We start from the raw sequence: 18,804 nt of genomic DNA, 5'->3' as shown, positions 1-18,804 counted from the left end.
CTGGATTCATCAGTGCCCTTTCTTTCTTTCTTTCTTTCTTTCTTTCTTTCTTTCTTTCTTTCTTTCTTTCTTTCTTTCTTTCTTTCTTTCTTTCCTGCTTAGTATACTCAACATATCTCCTGAGTGTGCAGTCCCATTCATCTATTACGTTTAGATTTATCCAATGTTTAGATTTATTAAGGTTTTTATCCAAATGCGATTTGGGTTTTAAACACAGTGTAAGGTAGTCTCTGTGGGAGTATATTGTATTTAATTATGGGGTATCAGAGTTTTTAGGGTGTTAACCAGGCTGGGATAGCAGACTTGTTGTCTTGTTGTTTTGAATGTCTGGTGTAGATTTTTCAATTTCGTTGTTCTACATGGGACAATGACAATAAAGATTATCGTACTGTATCGTATATTTTTATCCCACCTACCCTCCAATGAGCTCAAGGCGGCACCCTGGCTTATTGTTTGCTTAATGTTTAAAAATCTTGTTGGATTAATGTTTTGAAATGAAATCATGCCTGATTTTTATTTGTAACTATTTTTAATTGAAACTTTTTAGAACGTTACAGAATCCTTCCCATTGGAGGGTAGGGTAGGACGTCTCTATTTTCATCTGAGAAATGTTGGAGGGTGACAGCTGGAGTGACAGCTATTATTAAGCCATCATTAAATAGCAATTTAAAGCAGGGAAGTGGCCCTCCAGTTGCTGTTAGGCTCCAAGTCTCATTAGACAGCAGGTCAGGGATTATAGAGGTTGTCATCCAACAATGTCTAGACGCCGGGAGAATGGAGTATGTAAACATGTTCTTCCTGCTGCCTGACAAGCTTCACTTACCATTAGGCAGAGCGAGACAACCTACCTCAGCAGATTTTGGAGTACTATTAAAAAGCAGCTAAGTGTTCATTTTTAAATTTATTATTATATACTAACCACCTTTTGGATTTTCTGCCTTAGGCTTGCTCCAAAATGTCCAGAACTGTCTCCATCTCGGACTTTGTTCACTGGGATGCTTTTTTGAACAAGCTCCACTGAAATGAAGGGGGGGGGGGACATCCTGGTGGATCATACCCATTACTTTTAAAGTCTAAAACTCAGCAACTGAAATAAGGCCACACTGTGGGCAAATGGGACGCGGGTGGCGCTGTGGGTTAAAGCCTCAGTGCCTAGGGCTTGCCGATCGAAAGGTCAGCGGTTCGAATCCCCGCGGCGGGGTGCGCTCCCGCTGTTCGGTCCCAGCGCCTGCCAACCTAGCAGTTCGAAAGCCCCCCTGGGTGCAAGTAGATAAATAGGGACCGCTTACTAGCGGGAAGGTAAACGGCGTTTCCGTGTGCAGCTCTGGCTCGCCAGAGCAGCGATGTCACGCTTGTCACGTTGGCCACGTGACCCGGAAGTGTCTGCGGACAGCGCTGGCCCTTGGCCTCTTTGAGTGAGATGGGCGCACAACCCTAGAGTCTGTCAAGACTGGCCCGTACGGGCAGGGGTACCTTTACCTTTATGGTGGGCAAATAGGTGGAGCAATGATGAAAACCAAGGATGGGAGCAAATTATTTTGGCTATTAACAATTTATCCTGTAACCATAAAGTAGTGCAGAATCCAGGAAATATAGAGTAACAAATTCTTGCATCCTTCCCCGTGTCCAGTGATGTTTTGAACTGTGGAGCTGGGCTCCAAGCCAGACCAAACCACTTTCAGATGTGCAATCAAATGCGGACCAGGTGGGATTCATTTCAGCATTTGTTGTTTTAATTCTCATTACTATTTTCCCAATAAAACAGAGTCATTTATCATATGCCAAATTCATATCCAACACAGAGAAAATCTGGATTCACTTAGGAGCATTTTACTTTGGCAGATTACTTACAGCAACAGTATTGAATGCACAGCAGCGGAGCCTGCCTTCCCAGTGCCCAGGGCTTGGAGGGCACCATGAGGAAGACGCTGTTGGAGAGGCACATGCCCTTCTCAACCGGATTAGGCTGATTGGAAGTGCGCCTGCCTCTTGCATCCTCATGCCGCTCTTCCAGCGCAAGAAACAGGGGTCACCTGCCGGATGCCAGCCCTGCTGCCCTTCCAACCCTGAGAGCTGGGCGATGCTTCCCTCAATGAGGGATCCTGTCATGGGGGCACTCGTTGCAACCCCTCCAAAAATGCGCCTGTGGCCATGCACCCCCCTCCACGCTAGGCCACTGCAACTGCATTGTGTTGATAGTCCTTTCCATTTGAATTGTGGTGGAATGATTTCTTGGGCTCAGCCTTTGCTCTGGACGTTTTTGGGCCTGCAACTCTCATCAACCCTGACCACTAGTACTGCTGGCTTGGTCTCCTGGGAGTTTTGCCCTTATTTGTGTTCCTAAGCTGTCTGTGAAAGTCCCAGTCCCAGTCCAATACCTTGTGGTACAGAAACTTCAAATGGGAACTTCCCCCTCACTTTAACAGGCACACAATCCATCAGGAAGTCCCCTTGTGCAAAGTCTACACCAACTGCTGTGGACCTGTACAAGGTGAAAAAGAAGTCAAGATTAAAAACTATGGCAGATATGCCTGGAAATATGCCGCCTGGTGCCCTGAGAGAGGATCTCATCTGCACAGTGTTGGTGCTCAGGCTCTTCGTAATATTTTGAATTACTATGACTTTATATTGAATTGTATTAATCATTTTGATGAATCTGTTGTTGTGTTTGATAATATAGTGATTGCAGAGTGTGTAATTTTTATTTTAAATTTTCTGTTTTGCAATTTCAGATAAACATTTTACATACTTTAGCATATCCAGTGACTTCCCTTCTTCTCTTTCTATGGTCCATTTTGCATATCTTACATGCCTGCGTATTTTACAATAACTATTCCAATCGGTTTTCCACTATTATATCTATGAAATATTATTTACTCTGTTGAATTTATCTTAATGGTGCCAGCGTTTTCAGCTGTACAGTTATTTTCCATATATTCAATAAACATTTTCCAATCTAATTTAAACGTATCTTCTTCATGCTCTCTTATTCTATATGCCAAATCTGCAAGTTGTGCATATTCTGTCAACTTAAATTGGCAATCTTCTTTAGTTGGGACCTCGCTCACTTTCCATTTTGGGGCTAACCAAACATGGGCTGCAGTTGTTGCATACATAAATAAACTTTTCTGACCCCTGGGGATTTCAATCTGAGTTATCCGCAATGGAAAGCACTCCAGGTGTTGGTGTTTTTTTTACCTTCATAGTTTGTTGTTTTTTAATGCTATTATGATGATTGTGAGTCGCTTTGATCTCAACATTTATTGTTGGAAAAGTGGAATACAAATACTAAATCAAAATCCCATCAGGTCCAGCCAGCATGACCAGTGGTCAGGGCTGAGGAACTTAAGTTCAAAACATCTGAAGGGCAACAGGCTGATCTGTAGAAACACGTTACAGAAAACTTTAAAGTTCTGCTGCTCAGCGATACAAAAATGGAACGTGTGTTGGCACTTAAGAATTATAGGCAGGCAGGAGGTGTCATCTGGGGTGGGGGAAAGATCTGGGTAGACCACTCCTAATCCTGCTCTTGTACTCCTTACTGTAAGAAAATGGTATGATGATGCCAGCATTTCCAGTACTGAAAGAAAAGAGCCTTTTCCCAAAAGCAGAGCTATCTTTCCAAACTGCCCAAAGAGCCGACAGCCTCACCGATTACAGATTCCAGTCATTAACTGCCCCATGTTGATATACTTCTGACTTTAAACTCTTCTGGCAACTTAAGACTTTCAATATTTGCTTCATGCAATGAATTCAGGAAGAAAGTTTTACAGGTTTCCTCTGTGAAAGGGCTTCTTCAGAATGTTCCCCAAATAATGTAATAGAAGGGAAAGCCATATGCTTCGTAGAAACTCTTCATGTTGTTCCTGAGTTGCTGATCAGATCACCGATCCAGTAAGGATTTCCTACGGGCTCGATGCCAAGTTGCTGCCTTAGTGTTGTGGGGCTGTAGGATTCTGGGGGGTGGCAGAGGCTTAGGATAGGAAGTGCCCAAAGTAAAATAAAAACCACCCACACTTGCCAACAGGATGGGAGCAGCCTCCTTAGGCGGAGGCCTACATTCACCATGGAAAGCTGAGGTGCTTTGGTTTAAAAGTTAACAAAATGTTCCTGCTCCCTTTCCTGGAAATTCTAGCTGTAAGCTAGAAAACACACAGCTAATATTTTCAAGGGGTGCAGAGGTAGGGCATTTTCTGGGGTGATGTGTGCGCATGGATGGACGGAATTGCAACTCAACAGTGCAAGTGCCTGTCTTTAGGAATCCTCCATCACTCATGGGGAACCAGTGAGCCTCCAGACGCTGCTCAGCTTCCAACATCCATTATTCTCCAGGCAGCACAGCCAACGGTCCAGGGTAAAGAATTTTGGTTCAGCAACATATAGAGTGGCTGGGGCAACCCTGCCAGATGGGCAGGGTATAAATAATAATACAGTGGTGCCTCGCAAGACGAAAAGAATCCGTTCTGCGAGTCTCTTCGTCTAGCGGTTTTTTCGTCTTGCGAAGCAACCCCATTAGCGGATTAGCGCTATTAGCGGTTTAGCGGCTATTAGCGACTATTAAAGGCTTAAGGGATTAGCGGATTAGCTGCTAAAAGGCTATTAGCAGCTTAGCGCCTTGGAAAAAGGGGGTGGGGAGCGAAAAAAATTTGCAGGAACTCGCAAGACATTTTCGTCTTGCGAAGCAAGCCCATAGCAAATTCGTTTTGCGAAGCACCTCCAAAATGGAAAACCCTTTCGTCTAGCGGGTTTTCCGTCTTGCGAGGCATTCGTCTTGCGGGGCACCACTGTAATTATTATTATCATCAGAGAACCACAGGTCCCTTGCCCAACTTACAGCCTTTAGTTTCTCCATCTGTCCTTGTTAACACATTTGTTTCAGCAGCATCCACCTTTACTCCAGGGGAAAGCCAGGTTCTCTACTTCCCCTACCCCCAATTCACTGCTGAGGACTAGCACCATACAAGAAGGTCTCCAGATCTGCCTTGACTCATGCATGCAATGGGTGACATCTCTCCATGACTAAAAAGCTGCTGGATTGTGGTGAATATGTGAACTGCGGTCCATGGCACTCATCCATGCTTCATACAGACTCCTCACCACCACCCCCAAATTACTTTTCACTTAGGCATTATACCTCTCCCCCCCCCCCCATTTTTGATAGAACCTTTAAAAGGATCTGAAGCTGAGGATTAAGTTTGCTGGAACCCTCATTTTCCATCCTACGTCTTGCCAGTGCTGGAACGATGACACCTTTCCTCCCGTTTCCATCACCACACAGAAAAGCTGCATGCACAAAACCCGTAAGATGGGAAAATAAAGATCACAAGGCAGCATGTTTTTACAAAATGTCCTAGAGTGCTTGTTCTTTTATTCTATTATCAATTATACAATGTTTACATACAGATACGTTTTTTTTAAAACTGCTAAAAAAAAGTGTGTCAAACAAACATGTGGCAAATACCAAATGCATTTGATTCCCTTGAGTTTCAGACAAAAACAGAGTTAACAACTGGAATCCATTGATGAAAAATGTTTGGTTTGTTCCCCAGTGCAGCGGATCTTAAGACGCTGCCATGGAATGACTTTTTGCAGACCAAAATGCTGCCTAACCATTTGTAGTGAGCTGTAAATTGCACGTTTTCAACTCAGGCATTAAATAGTTTAAAATGGAGCCTACAGGCCTGTTTTGTTCTCAAATGCAAAGGCCAAACCTTTGCAGCTTGAGGCATCTCCAAAGAAATCAAATTACTGAGCTGGACAAACCGCTGAGATTAAAGAAATACCATTCAAAGGACCACACAAGTACCTTTAGTTTCAAGGAATGTCAAACACACACGCCCCTCCTTGTTCCTCTCCTGAGTTTCTAACATCAATCTTTGTTTAATATCTAAGTTGGCTGGACAGGTGGAAGAGAACATTTCTGCCATCACCTGCCCCCTCCCCCCCCCCCAGCAAAGGCTGCACACAATTTGCAGCACTGAATTCTACAAAACAGAGGCAACATTAGGGCCAGGAATATGGCACAGCTGATTCACAGCCACATGGAGCCTAACCCCATACATATACATATACATATACATATACATATACATATACATATACATGTGTATATATGTTGTTTTCCCTGACTCCATGCCTGGGGTTTAGCAAGTGGACCTGTGAGTATAGCAACATGGGGGGACAGTAATAAAATAAAGACACATTTCAGGGTTTCATGGCAAGCAGGTGAAAAAATAAATCAAAACAAAGCTGACAGTGGTGTGGCCGCAGCTATGGTGGTTTTCACATGTTGTTTAGCTCCAGTAAAGTTTGATCCAGCATTTGATGCATATTGAGGTTCTCTTCTTTGGCATGTGCCACTTTCTCTGTTTTGGATTAGAAAAGTCAAGTTATGAAAAAAATGTCATTGCTTTATATTAATTGTACACAGGCAAATATCATTTGTAAATGAGCATGAAGGGTGCATGACCACGACATATTAGGATTAACATAAACTAGGCGGTGACAAAGGCAACACACTTCAGAGCAGCCAGCAGCCCAAAAACACCTTTGCCAAATGAGAAGCGACTTATCTGTTGGGTCCATCATCAAAGGAGGCAGAAGCCAAGAACTGGGACTTGTTTTGGCACAAAGACACCTGGCTCATATCATATCAAGCACAACACCAAAGAACCAGGTGGTGGTGGGGAACTAAACAGGGTAAGTTATGCTACAACTTGGGGAGTGTTTTTTGTTTTAATCCTAGTGCCACCCAAAAAACTATCAACCTTAAGTCACATGGCGGTTGCCACTGCTGCAACAGAGTAATTCAATGAGCTTTCTAATTTTTCTTTAAAAAATAGTAATAGGGAAAGGTACAAAAGAATGTCAGGCAGCCAGTTCCAGGGAAAGTCCAAGAGGAAATGCAAACGTGTTCTTAAAAATGCTGATGACAAGACTTCAGAAGCAGTTCTACCCATTTGATATTTAACTACAGTGGTACCTCGCAAGACGAATGCCTCGGAAGATGAAAAACTCGCAAGACGAAAGAGTTTTTCGTTTTCTGAGTTGCTTCGCAAGACGGATTTCCCTATGGGCTTCCTTCGCAAGACGAAACGTCTTGCGCCTTTTTTTTTTAAGCTGCCAATGCATTCCTATGGGAAACTGTCAATACACATTGGTGCTTCGCAAGACGAAAAAACTCGTAGAATGAAAAAACTCGCAGAACGAATTAATTTCGTCTTGCGAGGCACCACTGTACCAGAAAAGGAAAGCTGGGGGGGGGGGAACCAGTTTGTATGGAAAAAAACCCCAGTTGACTTATTTTTACAGCAGCTTTCCAACCTCCCCCCGCAAAAGAAAAAGAAAGAAAAAGAAAGAAAGAGTTTTACAACAGTTCTTAGTTTTGTTACATGCACCCTTTGTAGGACAGCCACTAAACACGCTTCAGTGATGCTGACATAAGCACAGAAACTGCAGAACCACATACAACCAAACAGTAACAGTGACCTTGTTATGATGCAAGCGTACCTTTAAAGTGACCTGAGGTTCTCAATAACGGCCTCCTCTTTAGGTGGGTAGTTTAACCCATAAACAAAAGCTGTTTTTACCGGGACTCAAACTTATGGGGTTCAGATTCCAAATAAGCAGCTGGGAGTACATTTGATTTGAGATCTTTTAAATAAAAGATTCAGGTTTCCAAGTTCTCTCTGCTCCCACCTCTCTGTGTTACTAGTGAAAACTCCACTCTAAGAGGAAGGCTGCTTGATTTCCTCTCTGTAAAATTATCATCAGGCGTATAGCTGGCCTTCAAATAATAAAGGAAAAGTTCTAAACAGAGCACAACTGATCGGTGAAATTTTAAAATGTCCCTAAGTCAAGCCAGTTTCACCTCCAACAATCACCGAAGCAATATTTCTTACTTGCACAGGACTCTTGCATATTTCAATATCAACTGAATCACAAGCACATTTGTTAGAAAGGGTTGGTTCCTACTAAAGCTTAATCCTCGTTCAGGGCCAACTTTAGTTCGTTAGTTAGACGGCGGTTTTGCTCAAGCTGCTGGTAGAGGTGGTCTGTGCAAGTCAGCAAGCGAATCAGGAGAAAAAAGAAGGAGGAAGAGGCAGAAGGAACAGAAAGTTAGAGACAGACAAAAAAATTAACCAGAAAAATCACCCCATGCAGACAGCTCAGTAGCCAGAAAGACATTGGAAAAGTGCACGAGTTTCGAGCAATCCTGAGATGAAAATACAGACTTCAAAAGCTCAAACACGTCCCAGTGTTAGTGATAGCCCAGATGCTGTTGGACTACAACTCCCATCAGCCCTGACCATTAGCCAGGTTAGCTGGGACACATGGAAGCTGGAGTCCAGTAACAGCTGGAGGTCCCTCATGCTCTTGTTACAGGCGTGACAGAATCCCAGCCAGGAAGAAAAGCCTACTGTCAAAGGAGGGCAATGCGCTCACTGCCAATAACCATGTTAGAAGATGACTGTTCATAAATAGGAGAACCACCACTGCTTTCTGCAGTGGGGGGCGGTGGCATAGCAAGCATCGGGGCTCGGCAGCACCATTAAGGGTGGCAGGCCAGGAGATGGCCAAGTATCAGGCTTGGGGCACCATTCAGAAGACTGTAAACAGGAGCCCTGGGTCCAGCAGTCTTTCCCACACTGGCCAACCAAAATCTTCCGTCCCATAATTCATTCCAGCTTTCCACACCTCTGAGTTGTTCCAGAGCCCTGAACAGAAGCCTTGCCCTATAGCAGCTTCCTGATGTCCTAGGAGGCTGTGGCATTTCCCTGGCAATGTAAAGGCTGCGGCCGGACTTTATTTGTGGCTAACTTTTTCAAACGTGAACACATTTTACACACGTTAGACACATTTCTCTGAACTTTCTCCCACCGATTTCTCCCACCTTCTTCAAGGAGCTCGAAATGGTGTACAGGGTTCTCCCTCTTTCCATTTTATCCTCACAGCAACCCTGTGAGGTTAGGCTGAGAGGCAGCAAATTGAACCCTGGTCAAACTAAGGCCCAGGGGCTGGATGCAGCCCAATCGCCTTCTAAATCTGGCCCACGGACAGTCCAGGAATCAGCATGTTTTTACATGAGTAGAATGTGTCCTTTTATTTAAAATGCATTTCTGGTTTATTTGTGGGGCATAGGAATTCATTCATTATTATTTTTTCAAAATATAGTCCGGCCCCCCACAAGGTCTGAGGGACAGTGGACCAGCCCCCTGCTGAAAGTTTGCTGACCCCTGAAAGTCCAACACTCTAACCACTACCCCATGCCGGCTCCATTGTTGAACAGAGAGCACCTAGAAGCCTCTATGATAAGATCCAAGTGAGACAGGCTTTCCTGTTTGTATGAAAAGATCCCTTTATGGTCTCTTTATAGTGGCTAGACAAAGGGCAGGGTGTTGGATGCATCATTCAAAAAGAAGTTTCTGGACAGCTCTTCACTGCCTCCTTTTATCCCCAGAAGAACCTCAAATATTCCATAAGATATGCATATGTTTATGAGACTGCATTTTTGTAACATGCCCTGCAAATGAGGGTAAATAAACTGGACAGAATTTGACCACAGGAATCATATTGCCGGAAGATGTTTGTTGTGATGACTTTCAGTACTTCAGCTGCCCTTTTATATTTCTTTAAGTCATTTATTGGTAATTTGTAATGTAATTGTTATATGTAATTTATTGGCATTGAACTGTATGGCCTGATTCTTTTATGTAACATGTTGCTTTGAGATTTTGATACAAGGTGATGAACAAGCTAAATACATAAATGACCATGGAGAGGCTAAGGCTTGCCCCTACACTGTTTTCTCAATATATTTCAAGTACCAGTATATAAAAATAATAGCAGTTAACACATTTATGGTTAACCAGCGAACTAAACAAACATAGAAGCCCAGTACCAAAAGTGTGACACAGAAGTGAAATAAGTCATGATAACAATAGAACAAAACTGGTAACATGTCCATTTTCATTGATGAAATTAATTTGCGCTACCACGAAACCATCCATGTATTGTGAAGTAGAATCAATTCTGACAAGAAACTTCACCAAGTCATTGGGTCCTTTGGCGTGTATCAATGAGATCATATATCTGTTAAATATCATGGACATGAGTGAAATAAGTGTCCAAGTGGCTCTCTCAAATCAAGGTACAGATGCTCCAATGGACCAGTTATTTCCAATAGCTATGGAGGAAGCCACCAGCCTCAATTTCTCTTGCTTTGGTTGTGGGGACTCTCAATGAGCAGCTTAGTGTTGGGGTGCTAATAGAAAGGGCAGACCTGTTGCAGCCTTCCAAACTTGGTGCTCTCCATATATTTTGAACTACAACTCCCATCAGCCCCGAGAACTGGCCCTGCTGGCTGGGGATTAATAGAGGTGTATTCCAAAACATCTAGAGGGTGCAAAGTCTTATGTGAGAATGCCTTTTAGATATACTTTATTTGTATTCATATTTTTATCTTACTGCTATACACATTTATTTCTATACATAATTTCCCTCACATACTCTCCCTCTAAATAATATCAGAGCACTTACAAAAAACCAAAAAACAAATAAAATACAGTATAAATAACATACATATTTAAAAACATTAAAGGTAAAGGTAAAGGGACCCCTGACCGTTAGGTCCAGTCGTGGCCGACTCTGGGGTTGCGGCGCTCATCTTGCTTTATTGGCCGAGGGAGCCGGCGTACAGCTTCCGGGTCATGTGGCCAGCATGACTAAGCCCCTTCTGGCGAACCAGAGCAGCGCACGGAAACACTGTTTACCTTCCCGCCAGAGCGGTACCTATTTATCTACTTGCACTTTGACGTGCTTTTGAACTGCTAGGTTGGCAGGAGCAGGGACCAAGAAACGGGAGCTCACCCCATCGTGGGGATTCGAACTGCCGACCTTCTGACTGGCAAATCCTAGGCTCTGTGGTTTAACCCACAGCGCCACCCGTGTCCCTAAAACATTAAACCACTGTATAATTCTACCCACCATAGCCAGTAATATCCATTCTTATTCTAAGCTGGGGCCCTGGGAAAGCATGCAGGCCTTCAAGCAACTTTTCATCAGCTAGCAAACTTCTACTGTAAGCATCTCAGAAGATGTGCATTACTTGATGACATGTAAATGTCACAAATAAATAAATAAGACTGGCCCGGTGACATGAAACACAATATACAGTTGTACCTTGGAAGTCAAACAGAATCTGTTCCAGAAGTCCATTCGGCTTCCAAAACGTTCAAAAACCAAAGTGCGGCTTATGATTGCCTGCAGGAAGCTCTTGCAGCCCATCGGACGTCCTGTTGGATGTTCGGCTTCCAAAAGAACGTTCGAAAACTGTAACACTTACTTCCAGGTTTCGATCATTTGGGAGCAAAGGCGTTCGAGATCCAAGGCACGACTGTACATATCTATTCAGAATTTGGTTACTAGTTTGTTTAATGGGATTACTCTCAAATAAGTGGGCATGCACCCACTTACTTGGGAGTAAGCAACACTGAATTCAGCTGGGTCTAGTTCCAAGCAGACATTCACAGGACTGCAATGTTACTTCTCATATGAGGATTATGCTTTCCTCATTTATCTTCACATTGCATGGATGGCTTATGATGAGGATTCAAATAAAACCGAATTTTGCCAGCTAGCCACCGGTTAATTCTGGAGCATTTCCATTTTTCACAGATGAAACAATTATTGTATTGTACGTATCGTCACATTTTGTTATTGTCCTGTCCATATCATGACTTATTTCCATTTGATCACTCTTGCAGATTTGGAGTTGCTTGCCTGCCTAGGTCTTCAGAGGAAGACAACCGTTTTGCAAGCCAAATGCCACCCTGGCAACCAACTGGCCAACACCTTCACCAGTAGGCAAATGTTGCCAGCCAACAGCTACACTGGGCAAGTCCCCAACCACAGACTGATCCACGATGGTCCAAACCAATATGAATTGTTCAGCCTGTGACATGTGAAAAATGTATGTTCAAAAACCTTCTAATGAACACTTTATACCTGACCAGCTAGGAAGAGAGGAGGGAGCCTATTAAAGAAGACTTTTCTCAGCTTCAGCTCTTTGCTCAATCTGGGTTTTCAGCTTCCTTTGTTGGATGTGGTTCTGCCACCTTCCCCTTTGATCGCCTCCAGAATCATAAGGGTTAGAACCGTGTTTATTTTTAAGTGGAAGCTGAGATTCTCAGAACACTCAGTTCTGAGAGTGTCCACACACAGAAGCCTGGCTACAGTGGACTTTCACCATATGCAGAGACGCTTAGTTCTGAGCTGGCAGCCTTCCAAATGCCCACACCTTTAAACAAATAGTTCTTAAGAATCCAGCCTATATTGTCTCACCTGGCTAAGAGGGAGGGAGAAGTCAAGGAAGAAAAAGGAAACTGGCTTTACAAAGGAGACCCTTTCCCCACTCTTTCCATCCAACAATGGGAGGTTACACTACGGATGCTGCATTTTTGGATTAAAGACAGGAGGTTTGTGAAATGGGGTGAGGGGGGAGGGTAGAGTGGAAGAGAGAGGCAAAAAATAAACTAAAATAAAAAGTAAGAATAAATCCCTAATGGCGAGAAAGCAGATTTTTTTTATTTTATTCATACTTGAAATGATGGAAATAAATAAAAGAAATAGCAAAAGAGATACAGCTTACACAGTGGGATTCTTTTTTTATTTTACACTGAAGGTTGGCCAGTTTCTGTACAGTCGAAAAGGCACAGAGGAGGGAGGAGAGAGGAAGAGACAGTGTTCACCCCACGTCCTGCGAGCAAAGGGAGAGCTAGGAGGAAAAGGTTAAAGGGAAACTGGGCGAGGAGGACAGGAGGACCGTGTACTGAGAAACAGCCAGCAGCTTGGAAAAGATGGGTTGTCCAGCGTGACGAAGGTGTCTTTGGAGGAGTGAAGCAAAGACATTTATCTGCACAGAGATAAAAGAAAGGAAATAAAAAAAAATGGCATCATGGATGGTGTGGAAAAGGAAGCAGCAAGGGAGAGGAGCAAGACAGGAGAGAGGCAACAGGTCAGAGAAACAAAGCCGGCTTTGATCAGAGGGTTGCTTGACACATTTCACAGCTGGGGCTGTCAGCCCTCCCAAAGTGGGGTGGGGGGCTGCCAGAGCCAACATTTTTCAGTACCTCCAAACACTGCACTCAGAACATGCCTTGCTCATCATGACAAATTTATGCAAATCAGCCTGGGAGGGAGGGGACTTTGAGCTCATGGGCGTCTTAATTGCACCCCCCCCACTTTAGAGTGACTGGGGTGACAAAGAAAATGACCGTCAGTGTAAGGGGCGCAGGGTTCGTTGGAGGGAAGAGGCCAATTGCCTCCACAAGCACTCTTGGCAGGTATTTCTTTTTAATATTCACAATTAATATTCACTTTCAAAACATACACAAAAAACGGTGTTAAATACATCTGTTTCTGCAGCTTGATTCAGAGTAACTCTGGGCACACACCATTGAGTCAAAAGCAACCTGGTGCTCTCCAGATGTGTTGGACTCCAACTCCCATCAGCCCCAGCCAGAATGGCCAATGGCCAGGAATAAGGGGAGCTAGAGCCGAACACGGCAGGGGCAGACGAGGGTGGAGAAGGCTGGCAGACCCTCATCCACACACCTGCTATTTCAAGCCAGGCATATGCAACTTCCTCACCTGCCTTTTCCAAATTCCCTCTCAGGCAGGACCTGGAAAAAAAATCTCTACTTTCTCTAGCCAAGAAGGTTATTGTGTTAGTGTGCAATGTTCAGTCAATATGCAGAAATTTAAAAGTACTGAAATTTTGCAAAGAAGCTAGCCATGCAATTTGGGAAGTAGGTTGAGATTTCCCCTTTTGCTGTTTTTAAATAAGTTAGCAAATTTCTTGTTACGAGTTCTCAGTACAGGACAGTTGACTTCTGCTCAGCATTTCTTAAGACATTAAAAAGCAAATCGACCCCACAGACTCAAACTCCCATCAATTTCCATTATTTATGGGCTACTTGTTCTATGGGCTACTTAGGTGTTCTAAGACTCAGCTCTGCTGGTACATTATTTAAGCAATTTCTATGCCTTTCCCCCTTTCCCTAACTAAGGAATAATTATTTCAAAGAAACCTGCATTCCATCTTTAGACCATGCCCAACCAGTGGGAAGCAGGCAGAGTGTGGAAGCAGCAGCTCCCTTTGGCCGCTGAATTACACCAATCCTGAGATCTCTCCACAGAAATAAGATATATGGACTGCAATAAACTGCAAACTCATCCTGAGCTGAATTTTTTTTGGGTGGTGGTGGTGAAGGAAGCCAAGATCACCTGATCTCTCACTTTAAAACTCCTTGCCATGTTCTGATAATCTGAGAGTCTGAAAAAAATGGGAAGATGTCACTGTTCTCCTGGTGTCCAGCCAGAGGCCTAATAGGGGAAATCTGCAAAGCAGGATCCCAGCGCAACACAGCAACTCACCCCACTTGTGATTTGTAGCAACCGGTATTCACAGGCATGTCTGTCCTGAATCTCCCAAGTGTCATTGAAGATCCCTGAGTGCTCCTGTTCGGCCCTTATTTCTCTTAAAGCAACATGCACCAAAGTCTGTTAACTACACTGAACCTCTTGCATAGCAGGAATGCACGAAATAGTGAAGCTAAATGATCCAATAAGTGTGTGGCTGTTTTTAAAAGCAGGTGGCCCGCAGGTTGCATAGTTTATCCAACCTGAAGTATGTTTACTAGGAAGTACATTCCACTGATTTCAACTGAGTTCATCTCCTAGTAGTGGAGGTTAGGAATGCAACCATAAAGACTTACTAAATTTGGGAACAGAACTTTAGAAATGCTGCAACAGAAGAAAACTTGAAGGAGAAACACTCCCAAAAGGGTGTAGGGAGAGAGCGGGATGGACACACACTTAGGTAAAAATGAGCCTTGTAGGAATGTCAGATAAATTCATCAATCCAAGCATGAAACTTGCCCACTCTTTACTGCAATAGAAAAAGCTCAAAGACCATTGAATTTCCCTCTCGTTAAGGGAGTCTGGTAAGTTGCCCAGCAAAAGGAATTGCACTGGGTGGCTGGGGGACCTCACAGCCGATTGCCAATAATTGTGTTACGAATTTGGCTGCCAGCGAATCTATTGCTGACTAGGAATGCCTTGTGCTCGATGAAACCACAAAACTGGCATGGAAATTATTAGGAGACATTTAACAAACTCTCCAAGATTTTAAAGGCTGGAAGCTTACTTTTATTTAAAACGTTCCCCCCCCCCGATGCTTCTATCAGACCACAGCCATGCCAGCACCAGGCGTGTGGAGAGGCCAGCCCTGCACTAAAGAGTGAGCCAGTTTAACCTGCAAGGCTGCAGCAGCGAGGCGCCTCGGGGGCAGAGGGGCAGGCAGAAACAAGAGGCCAATTACATGGAAGTCATGTCGTTGAGAGCGTGATCCAGCTCCTCGCTGATGGCCTTGTACTTGAGTTTCTGAGCATACAACTCATCTGAGAGTCACCAAGGGGAAGGCAGAAGAAGTGGGAGGAGGAGGAGGAGGCAGTGACCAAGGGTGATGTGGAAGCAAAACACCGTCCGGAAGTCATGGCAGCCAGGAGGGGAGAGATGGAGGTGTGTGGAAGGCGGCAGCGTGTGGCACAGGAGAGGTGTGAGAGAAAGCAAAAGAAAACAGATGAGTCAAATGGGTTCAAAAAGAATTCAAGCAGTGGAGTTGCTAGATGGGGGTAGAAATAATAACAATACAGCATTCCTCAGCAAGCAAATGGTGGGAAACAAACATCAAAGTGATACTGCAAAAACTCCTGGGTGCTAGCTTTCCATTAAACCTGGATAAAACTTGTTCCTCTTTTTCTACATGCATTTGAGCTGTTCCATCTCTGCAGCCAAAAGTTGTACAGTTTAGACCAGCCTTCTCCAAGCCAGTGCCGTCCAGATGCTTGGACTACAATATCAGCAACTGTGCTGGCTTGGGGGTGTTAAGAGTTGTAGTCCAAAACATGTGGAGGGCACCAGGTTGGAGAAGTCTGTGGCCTAGACACAGCTTGAAGCAGAAGCTGCACAGCCCCCCCTAAGGAAGGCTTTCCTACCAGAAACACACTGGGGCACCAGCATTTCACCAGAGGGAACCTTTTTCTCTAGGACTTGTCAAAGTCCTTATATCTCTCCTACTGCTCCTTCCGATTCTGCCATTGCATCAAGGGGCTTGAACTCTTGGACCTGGTGCCACTGTCACAGGGTCAGACAGCAGATTGGCTCAGCAGAAAGAACAGCGCTGAGGCGCAAGGGGCTCTGAAACCAAACTCCTCCTTTCCCCCGGAGATGTAGGCCAGAAGCACCAGAACACACAAGCTGGCAAAGTCCAAGTCCAAAACATTCTTCCAGTGTAACAGCAGACAACCCCTTCCCATGCAGCAGTTCCCTACAGAATGAGAGCAGGGTCAGGCCTCACACCCCAACAAGAACAGGAAGACTTGAGGAAAGGCTCTCCAGCAACTACTTACATTTCCCCATGTGTTCAACCAACACAGAAGAAAATTCCAAGGACTTGTGAAGACCTTGGAAGCAAAGGGTGCCTGTAACTGCTAAACAGATGCTCCCTATTAACACACAAACAAGGCTTCAAATGTCGCTGACAGTGGAGTCAGTAGGTGCCACCAAATGGCTGTCTTGACCTTCATTCATCGTCTCCATCAGAAAACTATGTCAACTTGCAACATTCCTAATGGGAGCAACTGCAATGCCTCCCTTGGCTGACATTTTCAGCCAGTGATCTTAAGGCACTCATAGCATTTCCTATCTGACTTGTTCATTTTTTTTACAGTGGAATATTCCAGAAGGACCAGGAGGAGGAGGAGGAGGAAGTGGAGTTCAATATTCAAGAGAATGAAGTCTTGAGACACCAAAGGGACAGAGACAAAAGAGAAATATGAAAAAGCAAAACCTTCTGTCTAAAGCCAGTTATCAAACATTCTGAAACTCCATTTTCAGTCAATTGTTATTCATCTAACCTGTTCATGTGTTAAAGGTAAAGGTTAAGTCCTGTCAAATCTGACTATGTGGGGGAGCTGGGACAGAGCGACAGGCGCTAACCCCGTCACGGGGATTCAAACTGCTGACCTTCCGATCAGCAAGCCTGAGAGGCTCAGTGGTTTAGACCACAGCGCCACCTGTGTCCCCTCCTGTTCAGCCAGCAATCTTCCTCCCTTGCCTAGTGGTCACTTCCGTTCCAGACGCAGTGATGCTAGGGAGGTCTCTCAACCTCTGCTGCCTGGCACTTATCCATAGCAGATGTTTACCAGTATTGACCAAAAATTAGCAATTGTCCACTGTAAGTGCCTACTTCAAAGATGGAGTTTGCTGTCTCAGCCTTCTAGGTTAGCAAGGGATGCAAATAAAGAAACGTACCTTCTAAGTCATCAATGCTCTTCTCCAGCTTAGTTACCGACCTCTCTGCAAACTCAGCTCGGGTCTCAGCCTGCAGGCCAAGAAAACACACAAAGGCAATGGTCAAAAAGCACAAGGAAGGTATAGGAAAGCTTCTGCATTGTGCAAAGAGGCTGGGTGGCGGCAGCAGCAGCAGAATCTTCCAAAACAGAGTGGGAAACCAGCTCCAAATACAACAATATAGCATAGCATTTCAATTATTTTCATTTATTCATGTTGTATCTTGCCCTTCCTACCAAAGGAGCCCAGGGCAACACTTATATTTATAGGTGACATCCAATTACATTATGCTCAGAGTAGAATTATTAAAATTTATGGACCCAAAATCAATGGCCTAAAATTGGATGCAGCCCTCTGTTTTTTAGTACATGGAGACCACAAAGGACATTTTCTGATCAGAATGGAAGTTTCCCAATAGCAGAGCAAAGCTCTCATGCCCTCCACTTGGGCAAGAAATAAGATTCTTCAAAATCTCTTAAAAGCTGCAGGGAAAAGAAGAGGGTTGGCTTCCGTCCCAAGGATACAGCGGCATTTTTACCTCTTTCAGTTTGTCAGTAAGGACCTTGATCTCCTCTTCATACTTGTCTTCCTTCTGCGAGTACTGTAGATTAAGCAGACCAACGGAAGGTCAACTGAGCAGACATGGGCAGCACTGAGGTGGCAACATCCAATATCTTTACAATCACAAATTGAAAGACCACTAAAAATAACTGCATGAGAGGAAACCAGCAAAACTGCAATGCCAGGAGTAAGTGTTCAGATTTCATTGTGCAAGCCCAAGCAATAGCCTGTTGTAAGCTAAATGCATTAACAGTGGAAAAGCTTATAACAGGAACGGCCCTTCAAATATTGCTGGACTCCCAAATCCCACCACCACTGACCATTAGCCACACTGCCTGGTCACTGGCTCCCCACCCTGGCTTATAGCTCTGGCTCAAACCAGCTGTTTCTGCAGGACTGCACAATCTCTCTCATGCCCGGGGGGGGGGGGGGATCTGGAAAGAGGTTTGCGCTACAGCACAGAACTCCTGACACAGGATGATTAAAAGATAGCCCATTGGGTTCCTTGTTCAGCTTCATAATGCTACAAGCCACATTTCACATTGAAGTCACAGTCTGTTCTTGAAAGCATCCATTGCTGATTCCCAGTTAAAGAGTCAAAGACACACAGCTTTCATCTGGCAACAAGTGACTGTTGACCCCGGCTTTTGCTCTATCTCTCTTTCTAGAATAGTAATAAGAAATCCACTTTGCAACCCTAAACAAAACTGTTATTATACTATTTTATTGATCTACAGAATGCTTTTACAGTTCTGTTTTACTGTAGGTCTCAGCAAAAAGAGCAGTGCTTTGCTTGCAGAAGATCTCAAGTTCAATCCCCGACACCTC

At 44.2% G+C, this 18,804-nt stretch overlaps 1 protein-coding gene and 1 long non-coding RNA gene across 14 annotated transcripts in view; one reads left to right on the top strand and one right to left on the bottom strand.

Moving 5' to 3' along the window:
* LOC310664293 overlaps positions 1 to 18,804 on the top strand; it is a 99,446-nt gene that overhangs the window by 67,750 nt on the left and 12,892 nt on the right. The window contains exon 2 of the long non-coding RNA XR_014504873.1: positions 7,048 to 7,096. This is a non-coding gene — a long non-coding RNA (uncharacterized lncRNA). The remainder of the gene's footprint in view (positions 1 to 7,047; positions 7,097 to 18,804) is intronic.
* TPM1 (tropomyosin 1) overlaps positions 5,336 to 18,804 on the bottom strand; it is a gene marked incomplete at its 3' end in the record, with an annotated part of 51,943 nt that continues 38,474 nt past the window's right edge. For 6 of the 13 annotated variants that reach the window (XR_014504836.1, XR_014504837.1, XM_083413180.1 and 3 more), the window contains 3 exons: positions 17,954 to 18,016; positions 17,377 to 17,446; positions 5,336 to 6,365 (listed from right to left, as the gene is read on the bottom strand). Coding sequence is in view for 11 of the 13 variants with exons in the window: in XM_083413180.1 (XP_083269306.1) it covers positions 6,283 to 6,365; positions 17,377 to 17,446; positions 17,954 to 18,016 (216 nt within the window). Of the gene's footprint in view, positions 6,366 to 12,645; positions 12,914 to 15,378; positions 15,462 to 17,376; positions 17,447 to 17,953; positions 18,017 to 18,804 lie in introns of those variants that run through there. The other 7 variants (XM_083413178.1, XM_083413179.1, XM_083413182.1 and 4 more) reach the window with 3 other exon arrangements.

This window comes from Podarcis tiliguerta (assembly GCF_965153285.1).
Source record: "Podarcis tiliguerta genome assembly, chromosome: 14".
NCBI lineage: Eukaryota > Metazoa > Chordata > Lepidosauria > Squamata > Lacertidae > Podarcis > Podarcis tiliguerta.
This window is presented reverse-complemented; position numbering and strand designations above follow the sequence as displayed.